Source organism: Saccostrea echinata, unplaced genomic scaffold, assembly GCF_033153115.1.
Source record: "Saccostrea echinata isolate AGI-Se365-2 ecotype Australia unplaced genomic scaffold, CSIRO_AGI_Sech_v1 ptg000075l, whole genome shotgun sequence".
Taxonomy (NCBI): domain Eukaryota; kingdom Metazoa; phylum Mollusca; class Bivalvia; order Ostreida; family Ostreidae; genus Saccostrea; species Saccostrea echinata.
Window position 1 is genome coordinate 1,079,662 of NW_026889824.1, and position 14,471 is coordinate 1,094,132.

Here is a 14,471-nt window from a genome sequence, read left to right on the forward strand (position 1 = left end):
CAATAGCATATATAGTGCATGAATAAGTAATGTTTATATGTTTTACAAAGAACAGTGTAAAAATATTAATGCAAAATTTTAATTTAGGCCAAACAAAAAAATATGTGTGGTTCCGGTTACACCTCCAAAAAAATTAGGATAGGTAGGTAGGGATTTTTTTTTTTTTTTTTTTTTGACAAAATGATTTTCTTAATTTTCTAAATAATACCTATTACTGCTTTGCAAATGACATTTAGATGTGGTGTGATAATATACATTGTACTAGTCAATATTGGTAGGGGACATGGTCACACATACGTGCTAGCTTGCTTTGGATTTAACACTATTAAACACTTGCACTATGTTGTGCAAGGAGGCCATCATTGCTAAAACTTAAACAAGAGCCATTGATGGAAATTGGGGAAAATTCCGGAAAAAATATGAAAATTGCCCAAAAAAAGTTTAGGGTCGGGGGTATAAAAATCGGGTAACCGGAACCACACCTATTTTTTTATTTGGCCTTATTACAATTTGATCAAGTTTGTAGGGTTCTTGTCACCTTAAATTTTTTCTTCAAGGTAGATGCAGGAACCTACTCTAGCTACATGATCATGGGAGGGAGCTTGTCAATTGTTGCAATTTTAGTTCTTCATGGTTAAATTTTTTGAAAATATCGATAAAAATAAAAATTCCTGCAGCCTGTTTCATGGAGTATGTGATTGAATTAAAAAAGCTGAATGGAATTTTTTTTAAGGATACATAACACAAACAAAAAAAACTGATGCATGGATTGATAACTGATTTTGAATAAAAATGACTTAAATAATAAATGCCTAAATATTAAGAAATCATTAGTTTTCTTTGATGCTGAAATATGTGACTGTGCCATTTTATATGTAAATCCATTCAAAATTTTGCACATATTTTTTAACATTATCATATAATCTTACAAAATTTTTACAATTACCTTGGCAAACGTTATTCAGATTACCTATATCAATATTAATCTATGTGATGCATTGGTGATTTCTGAAAAAAGAAATTTTTGTTATTTATCCTTATATACTAAAGTGATCGTCTTTGGAATTCAGAAGAAATCCAAATATTTGTTCACTGCTATCAATAATGATGTCGGTACATTGTGGTGCATATATGTGCTGCTTAACTTTCATAGGAAGATGTACGGAAGTTGTGAAAGAGTGTTTGACAGTAGCGATAATAGCCAAGCAATTCAAAGTTGACAAATTGTCTTTATGCTACTGAATGATGTATAAGAATATCATTACATTGTTGACCACATTGAACTGAGCTTAAGGTTCCTTGACCCACTGATAAGAGAGATAACTGTCACTGTTTTTTCCTATTTTGATAACCATTTCTGTTAAATATTGCCTGGCAAGGTATGCTGAAAGTTTAAATATCAATTGGATTTCTCCTGGAAAATCATCAGTATATACAAAAATTAAGGGTTACAACATCTACAGTTAATGACTTTAGAGTCCTTGTCATTTAGATCTGCCATTATCAAATACTAGTATAGAGATGACAAACATTTTAATATGTAAATGAGAGAGACCCAGTTTCACAACTGAGTTACCATGATTTATTATTAGTGATAATTAAATACTCAATAGGTAACTGCTCCACAAATGCTTCTTCAACAGATGTATGGCTAGTGGAGGAGATGCGTGGCTCGTATACAGTTGAAAAGATGCATGGTTTGTAGATAGTTGAAGAGATGCATAGCTGGTAGACGTTTTGAAGCGATGCGTGGTTTGTAGACAGTTGAAAAAAAGTGTTACTAAGCTTGTAGACAGTTGAAGATACGTATTACTAAGCTTGTAGAGATGCGTGGGTTATTCGAAAGTTGAAGAGATGCGGGGTTTTTTTTCTTGTAGACAATTGAAGACATACGAAGTTAATATGAAATTTTAAGAAAGTCAGTTGAAATTAAAAAGGTGAGTGGCGTGCATGTTGGTTGAAAAGCGGCTTGGAAGTGGCGGACTGTCCGCTGGTGTTTTTTTGTAAGAAGTTGTACACAAAAACACTGTGTTTACTTCTGTAGAAAAATTATAATGGAAATACATGTACTTTAAAACCAACCAATCAATAGCTGTATCTGTAAGTCAAAGTTCTAAGCACATTCAGCACATTTTAAAGAAAAAATAACATTTTACTTACATGTATACGCATGACTTGAGTCTCGTTGATGGACACTATGATTCTTGTATGTAGTTGACGGAACTCAATTGCCAGTCTACTGTATAGCAGTTTATTGATTCCGTCATACTTGTATCTTCTTTTACCCGTACTAACCAAATTATGCCTAGTATAAAATCAGAAGTTAAAATACTTACGTCATCTCGAATCTTTTATGGACCGCACATTTGTTCCTATTTAATTGTCTGTGATTGTGAAAACTTAATAAATTCTAGTTTATGTCGTACTAATTTAATGAAGAGAAATAATATTCTGGTAGAAAAACACTTGCCTTTTTTTATTTGCCCGGTTGCCTGCATTTTTTCGATGTTTGATCATTTTGTATCTGGACATAGCCATTGGATATCTTGATATATTAAAACCATGATGAACCAACCTATAATGATACATCAACCTGTAGCGATATACACCGACTTTCTTGATACAGTTTATAATGATACATTAATCCAGTATATTTTTATACTAAGCTTTATTGATACATCAAACTTTATTTATTGATAAACGTATCTATATGATACATCAAATAACGTAAATATAGTTATTAATGAGGACCTTAATTACGTCAGGCGATGGGCCAGACATGAAAAAGAAGATCTTGACACTTTGTCAGAATGGATTAAATGTATCAGATGTATGTTAAAATCTCGCATTAAGCGATTGAGGGGCAAAATGAAAACCGTCTATCCTTCTGTGTTCAATAATTCAGAAGTGAAAAAAGAATTAGATTACACGATCAGTATGTACTGGTCCCAGCTGACAAAGCAGGTAACAACATTGTCTTAGTATGTAAGGCTCATTATTTCAATTGTATTTTAGAGGAACTGGGATTTAATTCTACAAGGGGTAATCCAACTTACACCAATAGCTCCCTTTCGAAGGAGAAATTTCTTCAAGATCATATGTCAGTTTTGAATAATTTTAATATTTCCGACAACCAAAATGAATTTGAATTACCATATCTATATTGGATTCCGAAACTTCATAAAAATCCTTACAAACAAAGGTACATAGCGGGTGCGAGTAAATGTCTACCAAGCCTCTTTCTTTACTCCTCACTAAAATATTAACAGCAGTGAAGGAGAAACTTCAGAGGTACTGTGCAACAATACCGGTATATTCGATAAGTGGTGTAAATCAGATGTGGATACTTAAAAATTCAACTTGAAGGAACTTTTGGAAAATTTGAAATCGCAATATTTTACCAAAATCAAAAACGAAATAACTTACGACGTCTCTACTCTATATACATGTACAACCATTCCCCACAATAGGCTTTGCAGGCTTTTTGACATTATTGACAGCTGCTTTTTCAATAAAAATGGTACTCGTAAATTTACTTACCTTGTAATTGGTCATTTGTAAAATTATTTTGTTAAAAAACATTCTGATTGTACACACAAGTACTCTGAAGTTGATAGTAAAAAGATGCTTGAGTTCTGATTGACAATATCTAAGTGTTTTTTGGAGACCAGGTCTTCTAACAATCAGTTGGAATTCCCATGGGTACCAATTGCGCCCCGTTATTAGGAGACTTATTTTTGTATTCATATGAAGCAGAATTTATTCAAAATCTTATACACGAGAAGAAGAAAACACTTGCTGTTTTCTTCAACTCGACGTTTAGATATATTGACGACGTATTTTGAATTAACAAAAGCTATTTCCATTCATATGTCGACGCAATATATCCCAGTGAGCTTGAAATTAAAGATACCACAAAGTCCGACACATCTGTTTCATACTTGGATATTTTACTAGAAAATGATGATAATAGTAACCTAACAACATAGCTTTATGATAAACATGATGACTTTAACGTGATAAGTGTATCAATAAGTTCATGAAATATATGGAGAAAACAAACAGTTTTCAAGCTCAGAAGTCCATTCAAACAATACAAATCAGGAGCAGAGCAAACACGGACCTCTAAAACATCATAGGCAGGATCATGTACAATGGAAGAGTGAGCATCCCCTGCTGACCGGTCACGCCCGCCGTGTGCTCCTTGTCATGATCGGGAAATAACGGAAATTTAATACTGATATCCAATAATAAATTTGTGATTTACAAGATCCTTTCAACATGAACCTTAAAACACATAACATCCCAACCTTCTGATATGAACCTTAAAAAACAAGACATAACAAGAACTCAACCTTCTGATATGAACCTAAAAAGACAACACGTAACAAGATTCTAACCTTCTTATATGAACCTTAAAAGACAAGGCATAACAAAATCCTAACCTTCTGTTATGAACCTAAAAAGACAAGACATAACAAGATCCCAATCTTCTGAGATGAGCCTTAAAAGACAACACATAACAAGATCCTAACCTTCTGATATGAACCTTTAAAGAAAACACATAACAAGATCCTAACCTTCTGATATGAACCTTTAATGAAAACACATAACAAGATCCTAACCTTCTGATATGAACCTTTAATGAAAACACATAACAAGATCCTAACCTTCTGATTTGAACCTTTAAAGAAAACACATAACAAGATCCTAACCTTCTGATATGAACCTTTAAAGAAAACACATAACAAGATCCTAACCTTCTGATATGAACCTTTAATGAAAACACATAACAAGATCCTAACCTTCTGATATGAACCTTTAATGAAAACACATAACAAGATCCTAACCTTCTGATTTGAACCTTTAAAGAAAACACATAACAAGATCCTAACCTTCTGATATGAACCTTAAAAGACAAGACATAGCAAAATCCTAACTTTCTGTTATGAACCTAAAAAGACAAGATATAACAAGATCTCAACCTTCTGGTTTGAACCTTAAAAGACAAGACATAACAAGATTCTTATTTTCTGATATGAACCTTAATAGACAAGACATAAGATCCTAACCTTCTGATATGAACCTTAAAAAGCAAGACATGACAAAATCCTAACCTTCTGAGACAAGACAGAACAAAATCCCAACCTTCTGATATGAACCTTAAAAGACAAGACAATAAAATCCTAATCTTCTGATTTGAACATTAAAAGAGAAGACAGGTTCCAAATCATCTGACAAAAACTTTAAAATACAAGACATAGCAGGATCCCAGCCTTATAACATGAACCTTAAAAGACAAGAAATAACCGGATTCTTTACATGAACTTTATAAGACAAAACATACATATAACAGGATTCTAACCTTCTGAACATGTCGTCGTCCTCTCCACCCCAACCAAAGAACTTATTAGAGTGTCCATTCACCTTCTCGAAATGTTCTCGTTTTATGGCAGTCACCCCACCAAACAAGGTGACATATGGTAACCTAAAAAAAATTATGAAAATCAAGCTTCCAAAGACGCAAATACGAGTATTCCTTGCTTTGTTTTACTTACCTATATTTGAATTTGTCCACTGCACATGACAAATGCCGAGGGCTTCCGATGCAATCGTACATAATGCGATCATTCTCTGGAATCAAGTCAACATCATGAAAAATAAAGCAGGTGTAGTTGTAGAGTTTAATAGATTCGGCATACCCAATGTTCATCAGCATTGCCCTATTAAACTGTGTACCATTTGTCTGCAATAAACGTATGATTTCATTTATTTTGCGAGTATCGGATAGAAATCAATGTTCAGAAACACTTGTTATTAGGTCCTAGTTGACGTTTCAAATCTGATAGAATAGATATTTAAAGTGTTTGATTTGTAACCTAGACCAGAAGTGCAAAGTGTAAGTTTCATGTCCTTCCTTACATGAATTTCATACATTAAGGCATTCTTAAAGTAAAATTAATCTATATGAAATTTTACATAGAAAAAAATCTTCCATGTTAAGTTCACACCAGGTAGTTTTACCCCCCCCCCTTTACTCATTGCTGTAAAGTTGTGTCTAACAATATTGGTCTGCTATTGGCTAAAGTTCGATTGTATTAAGTTTAATGATGATCTTTCTAAAAACATTAGTGATATATACACATTGATTTCATAGGCATAAAATATATGGAAATAACGAACAATGTTCAAGGTCAAAAGTCCATTAACGATACAAATCAGGAGCATATCAAAGACGGACCTCTAAAACATCAGAGGTGGGATCAGGTGCTATGGAGGAGAGAGTATCCCCTGCCGACCGGTCACACCCGCCGTGTGCTCCATGTCATGATCGGGAAATAATGGAAAAATCCGTAGACAATTCAGTGTGTAAATAATGGCCTAACAATTAGTATGAAAAACGTCAGTCAGTATTTGACTTAATGATAGACTGTATTTGTTGACAAGGTCATTGTATCAACCATAGAACTCACGAAATGATGACTTTAAACGAGACTGTTGATATTCTTGTTTCATTAATTTGTTGTCAATAGCTTGCGATTGCCTCGTTTTAGAATGTGTGTTATATGATTTTTACACTGAATTGTCTACGGATTTTTCCCTATTTCCCGATCATGACAACAAGCAAACGGCGGATGGTACCGGTCGGCAGGGGATGCTCACTCCTCCATGGCACCTGATCCTACCTCTGATGTTTTGGAGGTCCGTGTTCGCTTTGCTCCTGATTTGTATTGTTTGAATGGACTTTTGAGCTTTAATACTGTTTGTTATCTCGATATTGCATCAACTCATTTAAAGTCTGTAAAGCAGTTTGTCGTTTTGATATTTTTTTAATCATTTATCACAATTTCTCATATTGTCTTGACTTCAAAATATGATAACATGTATTTGCTTATGTAATTTAAATTTGAAAATGTATGTTTAGTGATAAAAACTTTTCTGTGAAATGACTTTAAAATGTCAAAAATGTCTGTAATTTGTTGTCAGTTACACATAATGAATTCAACTTTAAAAAGTATGAAAATTATTATTATTATTATTATTATTATTATTATTGTTGTTGTTGTTGTTGTTGTTGTTTTTATCATTACAGCATAAATATCTATGTTTTGATAATAGTTTTTCCAAGTCTCGGGACAAAACTTCAAATGTTGTACTTTTGATACATGTATGGATATGCACGGATACTTGACTATCATTAATGCTGCTTGTGATACATATAACACTATTAACTTTTTAATATAATGGAATATCAGTTATTGCATGTTGCACAATTCTTTTTTGACTTAATTGTCATAAAATTTTTAAAATCAATGTTTTTGGGCAACATTATGCATTTTTTCTGTTGCACCTCTGACAAGGAACAACATTTTTTAAATCAGCTGTATAACTTACTTGTTCTATCACATATATCCCATAATCAAGTTGTTGTCTTTGTAGAATAGGGTGTAGGTTATGAAGTAAAATCCTGAGGTGTTCCTCACGATCCCTAAAAGGAATTATGATTGCCACACTCTCGCGGGAAATACATTCATACGGAGTATACCGGCCTCCTGGCTTGACAAGAGGGTAAAGTTTGATCATTTCTTTATAGGGTGGTGCACTTTTATATGTTTCTAGTTGTCCAACTACAAGTAATTATTGATAACATTACATTCCACTTTATCGGTGCTATATAAGCTAAGAAAATTTATCATGGGTGGTTTTGACACACACACACACACAGAGACAGAGAGAGAGAGAGAGCAAATAATCTGATAATCTTAGAAAGACATGAAACATTCAAAAAGAAAACACCTCTACATAATTTCTTTTCCTTTTTTAAATTTTATTTTACATTTATGGGGATGGGGTGAGGGTCATTTAAAAATGTCCACTGGGCGTAACGCTCATCTGAAATACATTTTTTTTCGTCCATCATATGATGATAAAATGGAATCTAAAATATGGGGATGCTTAGTTACCAATTCAACAAATTTTAAAGATTCACAATATGACGATTTACACTATATTGAAATAACTGTAGCCTCACCATAGCTCTGGGAACAATGATTTGAACATTTTGAATTTACAAAATACTAGGTGATTCAGTATTGTAATTGCTTACTGTTGTTCTTTACAAGACGATTTTCAAAAATTCTGCATTGTATTATGGAAAGCTTATCTGATTGTTACGTAGTGAGGTCTGGAGGACCTATAGAACACACCTTGACTGACTGACGTTTAATGTCCACAATAAATACTGTACTCACCGAGGTCTGGTGGGCTTATAGAACACACTCTGACTGGTGTCTACTGTCCACAATAAATACTGTACCTACCGATATCTGGTGGACTTATAGAACACACTCTGACTGGCTGACGTTTACTGTCCACAATAAATACTGTACCTACCGAGTCTGGTGGACTTATAGAACACACTTTGACTGGCTGACGTTTACTGTCCACAATAAATACTGTACTTACTGAGGTCTGGTGGACTTATAGAACACACTTTGACTGGCTGACGTTTACTGTCCACAATAAATACAGTACTTACCGAGGTCTGGTGGACTTATAGAACACACTTTGACTGGATGACGTTTACTGTCCACCATAAATACTGTACTTACCGAGGTCTGGTGGACTTATAGAACACACTTTGACTGACTGACGTTCACTGTCCACAATAAATACTGTACTCACCAAGGTCTGGTGGGCTTACAGAACACACTCTGACTGGCTGACATTTACTTTCCACAATGAATACTGTACTCACCGAGGTCTGGTGGACTTATAGAACACACTCTGACTGGCTGACATTTACTGTCCAAAATTCTCTGAAGGTTTTTAATGGTAGCATTCACCATCCAGTCACATTCGTTACGGGACTCCAAAATCAGAGTGAAACGAGAAATATCCCATTTTTTTAAAAACTCGTATGATTTTAACAATCTGTAAGTACCTTGTTTAAGAAAAGAAACACTTATTGATATTTCTAACAAAACAAGGAATACTACAGCATACACACAGGCACGAAAAATATTCCCACGTGACAAAAGTGGATCGTCGTGCCTCATTTTAAAAGAATAATCAACATTTTCCGGATATATTGTATATAAAGTCCATCAAGAATTACAGTTGAGAAAAATATTGCTTAACGTATGGGGCATTAGTACTTCTCTCTGGGGTTTCCTTATCAGCGTAAGAAGACTCAGTATATTGTATAGATAAGGACAGCTATTCAATGCTACAATCATCCATTCCATTCTCTGATATAACAAAAATGTCTGTTTAAATAACAAAATAACTAGATGAACCATGAACAATTCCTTTAAGTGCAAAATACATGTAAATGTCAGAGAATCTTCTTCCCAAAGTAAAACAAAATTAAAATCAATTTAAAAAATCCTACTTTGCATGAACCGAATCAACTCCTAAGCTTTAAAATTATAGTCCGAAGGGAAAAACGTGGGCTTCTATAAAAGATAAGACTTTACATAGGAATATATAAGATAAATATATGTATCTTTGAAAATTCTTTGTAAAGAACAACAGGGGATTGAAACAAACCTGAAGTTACATGGTATGACCAACATTTCTATCTCCCCCCTTTTTTGGCCAATTGGTTGAACCAAATAAGAAAAAAAATTTTATACTCATGCAAACTGCTTGTCAAATTTAATAGTCAGGGTAAAAATGAGGTATTGTACAAAGATCGCTTCGACATGAGTTCAGGATATTGAAACTGCGCAAAGTCTTTGAAAATCTCTTTACACCTTAATTCATCATGGACAGGATATTCTAGATTATAGCGAGCGATGTTCTATTTTTACCCTTGGGTTCATAGCACAAAGGCGGGGATTCATTGTTCATTTATAGAAAATATACAATGCCTTTGAAAATATTACTCTATACTCCTGCACAAGACGCATGCTGTTCTGCTAGGCTATTATGAACAAGCTATAATAATTTTTTTTACTATTTATCAAATGTGTGAATTTTTTTACCTCTCTTATTGCTCCTAAGTCGTTTATCACGAGATTTTAACACCCTCAAATTAACAAAATAATATTTCCATGACTTTTTCACATGGACTAAAAATGCATGATTTGATGTTGAAAATGATATTTGGTTTGTATTAGAAATATGATATGTATGAAAAATATTTAGATTTAAAAATGTAACATATATTATTAAACATCCTGTAATAGCAATCTAATTCCTAAATGCTTTTTGCAATTTCACCTTAAAGGTCATACGAAACGATTCTTAACACTAGGATTTTACTATTTAAACATAAAGATTGGTATGAAGGAAATGACAAATAGCGTTAAATATATGAAAAATTGCCTTTGCTTATCTGGGAAATGAAGGTGTAAACTTGTGCACTGGATAAATTTTTTACTCGCTTATCGTTCTTCGTTTTTTGGTTTTATGACGTCACAAAGACCCATTGATGTAAATAACGCATTAGACCTAGTGTAATTTTACCATATTTTACTGAGTTAATTTTAGCCATTTTTTGTGGATATAAATGTGACTGTTTTCAGATGACATCCGATTCCGTAGTACAGTAGACTCTTTTGAATTAGTCGTTAATGAGGCACAGCAACTGAAAACGAGAGCTTTTCATCGAAGGATGATCATGATGAATACTCTACAGAATTCAAGATTTTCACCCTCCAACTATGACTATTTATTCTAAATTCATACTTTAGAAATAAAAATCTTCTTATTCTACTTATTTTATTTAAAATACATAATGTAATTGATGTGTAACGTGTTTTAAAATTTTAAAAATGTGGTTTTTCATTCCAAGTGAAACTGTGTAATTTACATCGACTATCGTAATTCATTAACCTGAATAATGCTTTAGGACTGAATAAGGTTTTTTTTTACATTAATAATTAAACATTAACTATTTGAAATAATTATGCAAATTAGCTATTTCTAGTTTGTAATTGCAAGCATCTGGCACTTTTTATGTGTTCTTAAAGTATGAATTTTGGAGCAGAGCAATCACAGACCTCTAAAATATCAGAGGTGGGATTAGGTGCCATGGAGGAGTGAGCATCCCCTGCCGACCGGTCACACCCGCCGTGTGCTCCTTGTCATGATCGGGAAATAACGGAAAAATCCGTCGACAATTCAGTGTGTAAATAATGGCTTAACAGTAAGTATGAAAAACGTCCGTCAGCATTTGACTTATAATACATGTAATTGGATTTGCTGACAAGGTCTTTGTATCGACCATAGAACTTACGAAATGACGACTTTAAACGACACTACTGATATTCTTGTTTCATCAACTTGTAAGTCAATAATTTACCTCGTTTTAGAAATTGTTCATACGAAGAGCATGGTCTTGCGTATCGAATCAACTGAGAGATATAAACCCCGTATGCAGGTGATGAAGGTATCTTGCTGCATAAGTAAGGGAAGCTGACGATTGAAAATTTGAAGTCATCAGCTTGGTTGTTAGATTACCATTAACGTCTTTTTCTAGTAAAATATCCAAATATGAAACAGATGTCTCAGAATCTGTGGTATCTTTTATCTCAAGGTCACCGGGATATATCGTATCGACATAAGAATGGAAATAACCATTGTTAATTAATAATACGTCGTCGATATATTTAAAAGTCGAGTTGAAGGCCACAACAAGTGTTTTCTTCTTTTCACGTATAGGATTTTGAACAAATTCTGCTTCATATGAATACAAAAATAGGTCTGCCAATAACGGGGCGCAATTGGTACCTATGGAAATTCCAATAGATTGTTGGAAGACCTGGTCTCCAAAAACCACATAAATCTTGTCAATCAGAAACTCAAACATCTTTTTAATATCAACTTCAGAGTACTTGTGTGTACAAATAGAATGTTTTTTAACAAACTAATTTTGCAAATGACCAAGGACAAGGTAAGTAAATTTACAAGTTCCATTTATATTGAAAAAGCAGGTGTCAATGAGCCTGGACTTTACTTTATCGTTGGGAATGGTTGTATATATGGTTGAAAAGTCGTAAGCTTTTATGTTGTCGATTTTGGTAAAATTTTGTGATTTCAAAATTTTCAAAAGTTCCTTGGAATTTTTAAGTATCCACATCTGATTTACACCGCTTCTCGAATATATTGCTGAACAGTACTCCTGAAGTTTCTCCTTCACTACTGTTAATATTCAGTAGTATATTAACTACTGTTAATATTTTAGTCAGTTGTAATGAAAGAGGCTTAGTAGAACATTTACTGGAACCCGCTATGTATCTTTGTTTGTAAGGATTTTTATGTAGTTTTGGAATCCAGTATAGATATGGTAATTCAAATTCATGTTGGTTGTTGGGAATATTAAAAATATTCAAACTGAAATATGATTTTGAAGAATTTCTTCCTTACAAAGGGAACTATGGGTACAATTTAATGTATCGTCAATTCTCATTATATCGCGATATATTCCAAAAATTAGGATATGTAGCTCATCTCCTTTTTGTTGATGGACTATCTGTCTGTCGTCTGAATGTTGACTTTTGTGATGATTAAAAAGCATGGAACACCCTTTAGAATTTTTTTAAATTTAAATAAAATGTTTAATTTTACAGATTTCAATTCCCGTTTTTGTTTTATTTAGACCATTTAAGTTATATCCTAGTAAAACCAATAATAAAGTTCATATTTTGAAAGTCTTAAGTTTGTATTATTGTTTAGTTTTTCTGTAGATTTAGATCGTAAATTTTAAAATAAAAATTGGTCTTCGTGACAGCGCCAAGCTTCCCCGTTTTTTCAGTACCGCGATACAATGAGACTCTCCGCTTTAGGAAGTAAATAAGACTTCCTGTCTTAAAAATAGACCAAAAATTAAACGAAGCAAGCTTGGGAAATAATTAGCCACGACAAAGTTAGGCTATTGTTGGGTATATGAATAGCTTTTGATGAAAAGTTAAACTAAGAATTCGGAATAACTTTTTTTACGCAAAAAAGTACCTCGATATAATGAGACACCAGTATAAAATGAATACAATACAGCAGCGACAATTTATGCTAAAAATAATTTTTAAAAAAAGATGGACAAAGAAGGCGAGCAAAATGCCTATTGTGTGACAATTAAGAAATCTATATTATTTCTTGAATAAAAAAATATTTTATTAAACATTTACGCTTACATCATTTAAAATCTCCACGAATCGCAACAATGTCACAAAGATTGAAATTATTTAGCTAAGAAATAGCATAAATGTACCAAAGAGAGCAAAAATGATCAATTCTTCATAATAAAACACAATTTTTCCATATGAATTGGTATTTGCTCCATTTTCTGAAAGATTAAAATCAAGAAATGCTTAGAACTATTCATATTTCGGCTAACAAAAAGATGGAGAAAGACCCACAATACCTAAAAAATACACATTCGTATCTTTCAAAACACATTTGATGTCCATTTAATTAAGAGTCATTTCACAAACTAGATTTAAATGCCACTATTTGTCATGAGCTGTGAAGCCTAGTGATTAGCGTGTTAGGGCCGGTACACACGGTAAGGCTTGCCTTATAAGTCATAAAACTTAAGTTCTAGCTTTACCGTTTATACACCCTTTATACACGTTTTTTGAGCCTTACAAGTCTAACTTATGAATAGAGCACTGCTCTATTTCTTAATACAAGACTTACAATTTAGCTGACCTTTCTTTTCAACCAATGAAAACCATTCTTCCAAATGTCAATCTATTTTTTATTAAACCATACACCTGGGTAGAATGAAGTGAACACACAGTATTTTCAAATGAGATAATGAATGTTTCTACAAATGCTTCTGTTCAACCTCTTCCTCTTTTTTAGAAGTGTGAATGCACTGGTTGGTAAAATTACAAAGTCCTAGTATTCTAATCTTCTATTTTAATGACTTAATTTACTGTTTATGGCTGAAAACAAGTGGAATTTATGTAAATGTTGCTTATAACCTTGTAAGTCTTGCCTTAGCTTGTACAGTCTGCAAAAACGTTAGGTTTTAGACTTATAAGGCAAGCCTTACCGCGTGTACCGGCCCTTAGTCAACCAGAAGTCTCTGTCGAGACTGTAGCTCTCCTGGTTTGTACTTGTAACAGTTAAGGAAGAGAAAAGTAGCACTTGGACTTGAAACGGCAATGAATAAATAGTAATCCTTGTTTTACTCTCTTTTTGTGAAAAGATGAATTGCAATCAGATTAAAATTGTAGAAGGAGTAGCCATTTAAAAGAATTTAGAGAAATTTCGATTTTAGTTACCATGGCAATATTCATCAAAATCAAAAAAATAATTAAGACAATTATGTATCTCAGTGTAGTCTTCTTGCATGCCATGTAATATTAAAATCAGACCAAACTGTAGGCAATGTAATGTTTTGAAAGTATATAAAAGAAATTCAATTTTTTGTAACCATGGCAACACTTCATCAAAATAAAAAAAATGATATACAGAATTATGTATCTCAGTGTAATCTACATGTGTGCCAAGTTATA

At 33.0% G+C, this 14,471-nt stretch overlaps 1 protein-coding gene across 1 annotated transcript; it reads right to left on the reverse strand.

The window, feature by feature from the left end:
- Positions 1–1,399: 1,399 nt before the first annotated feature.
- Positions 1,400–9,059, reverse strand: LOC133176407 (beta-1,4-N-acetylgalactosaminyltransferase bre-4-like). The gene is made up of 7 exons (XM_061311531.1): positions 8,759–9,059; positions 7,396–7,628; positions 5,559–5,746; positions 5,366–5,488; positions 2,471–2,575; positions 2,161–2,305; positions 1,400–1,414 (listed from the first exon to the last, which is right to left on the reverse strand). Exons 1-7 carry the CDS (start codon positions 9,057–9,059, stop codon positions 1,400–1,402), a joined length of 1,110 nt encoding a protein of 369 aa, XP_061167515.1.
- Between the last annotated feature and the right edge of the window lie 5,412 nt (positions 9,060–14,471).

Excerpts from the sequence above, each read along its gene's own strand:
- LOC133176407 (XM_061311531.1), bottom strand. The coding sequence starts at position 9,059 with ATGAGGCACGACGATCCACTTTTGTCACGTGGGAATATTTTTCGTGCC. Across the intron at positions 7,629-8,758 it reads TATAAGTCCACCAGACCTCG|TTGGACAACTAGAAACATAT; the intron begins GTGAGTACAGTA and ends AATTACTTGTAG. Across the intron at positions 2,306-2,470 it reads AACCGGGCAAATAAAAAAAG|GCATAATTTGGTTAGTACGG; the intron begins GCAAGTGTTTTT and ends ATTTTATACTAG.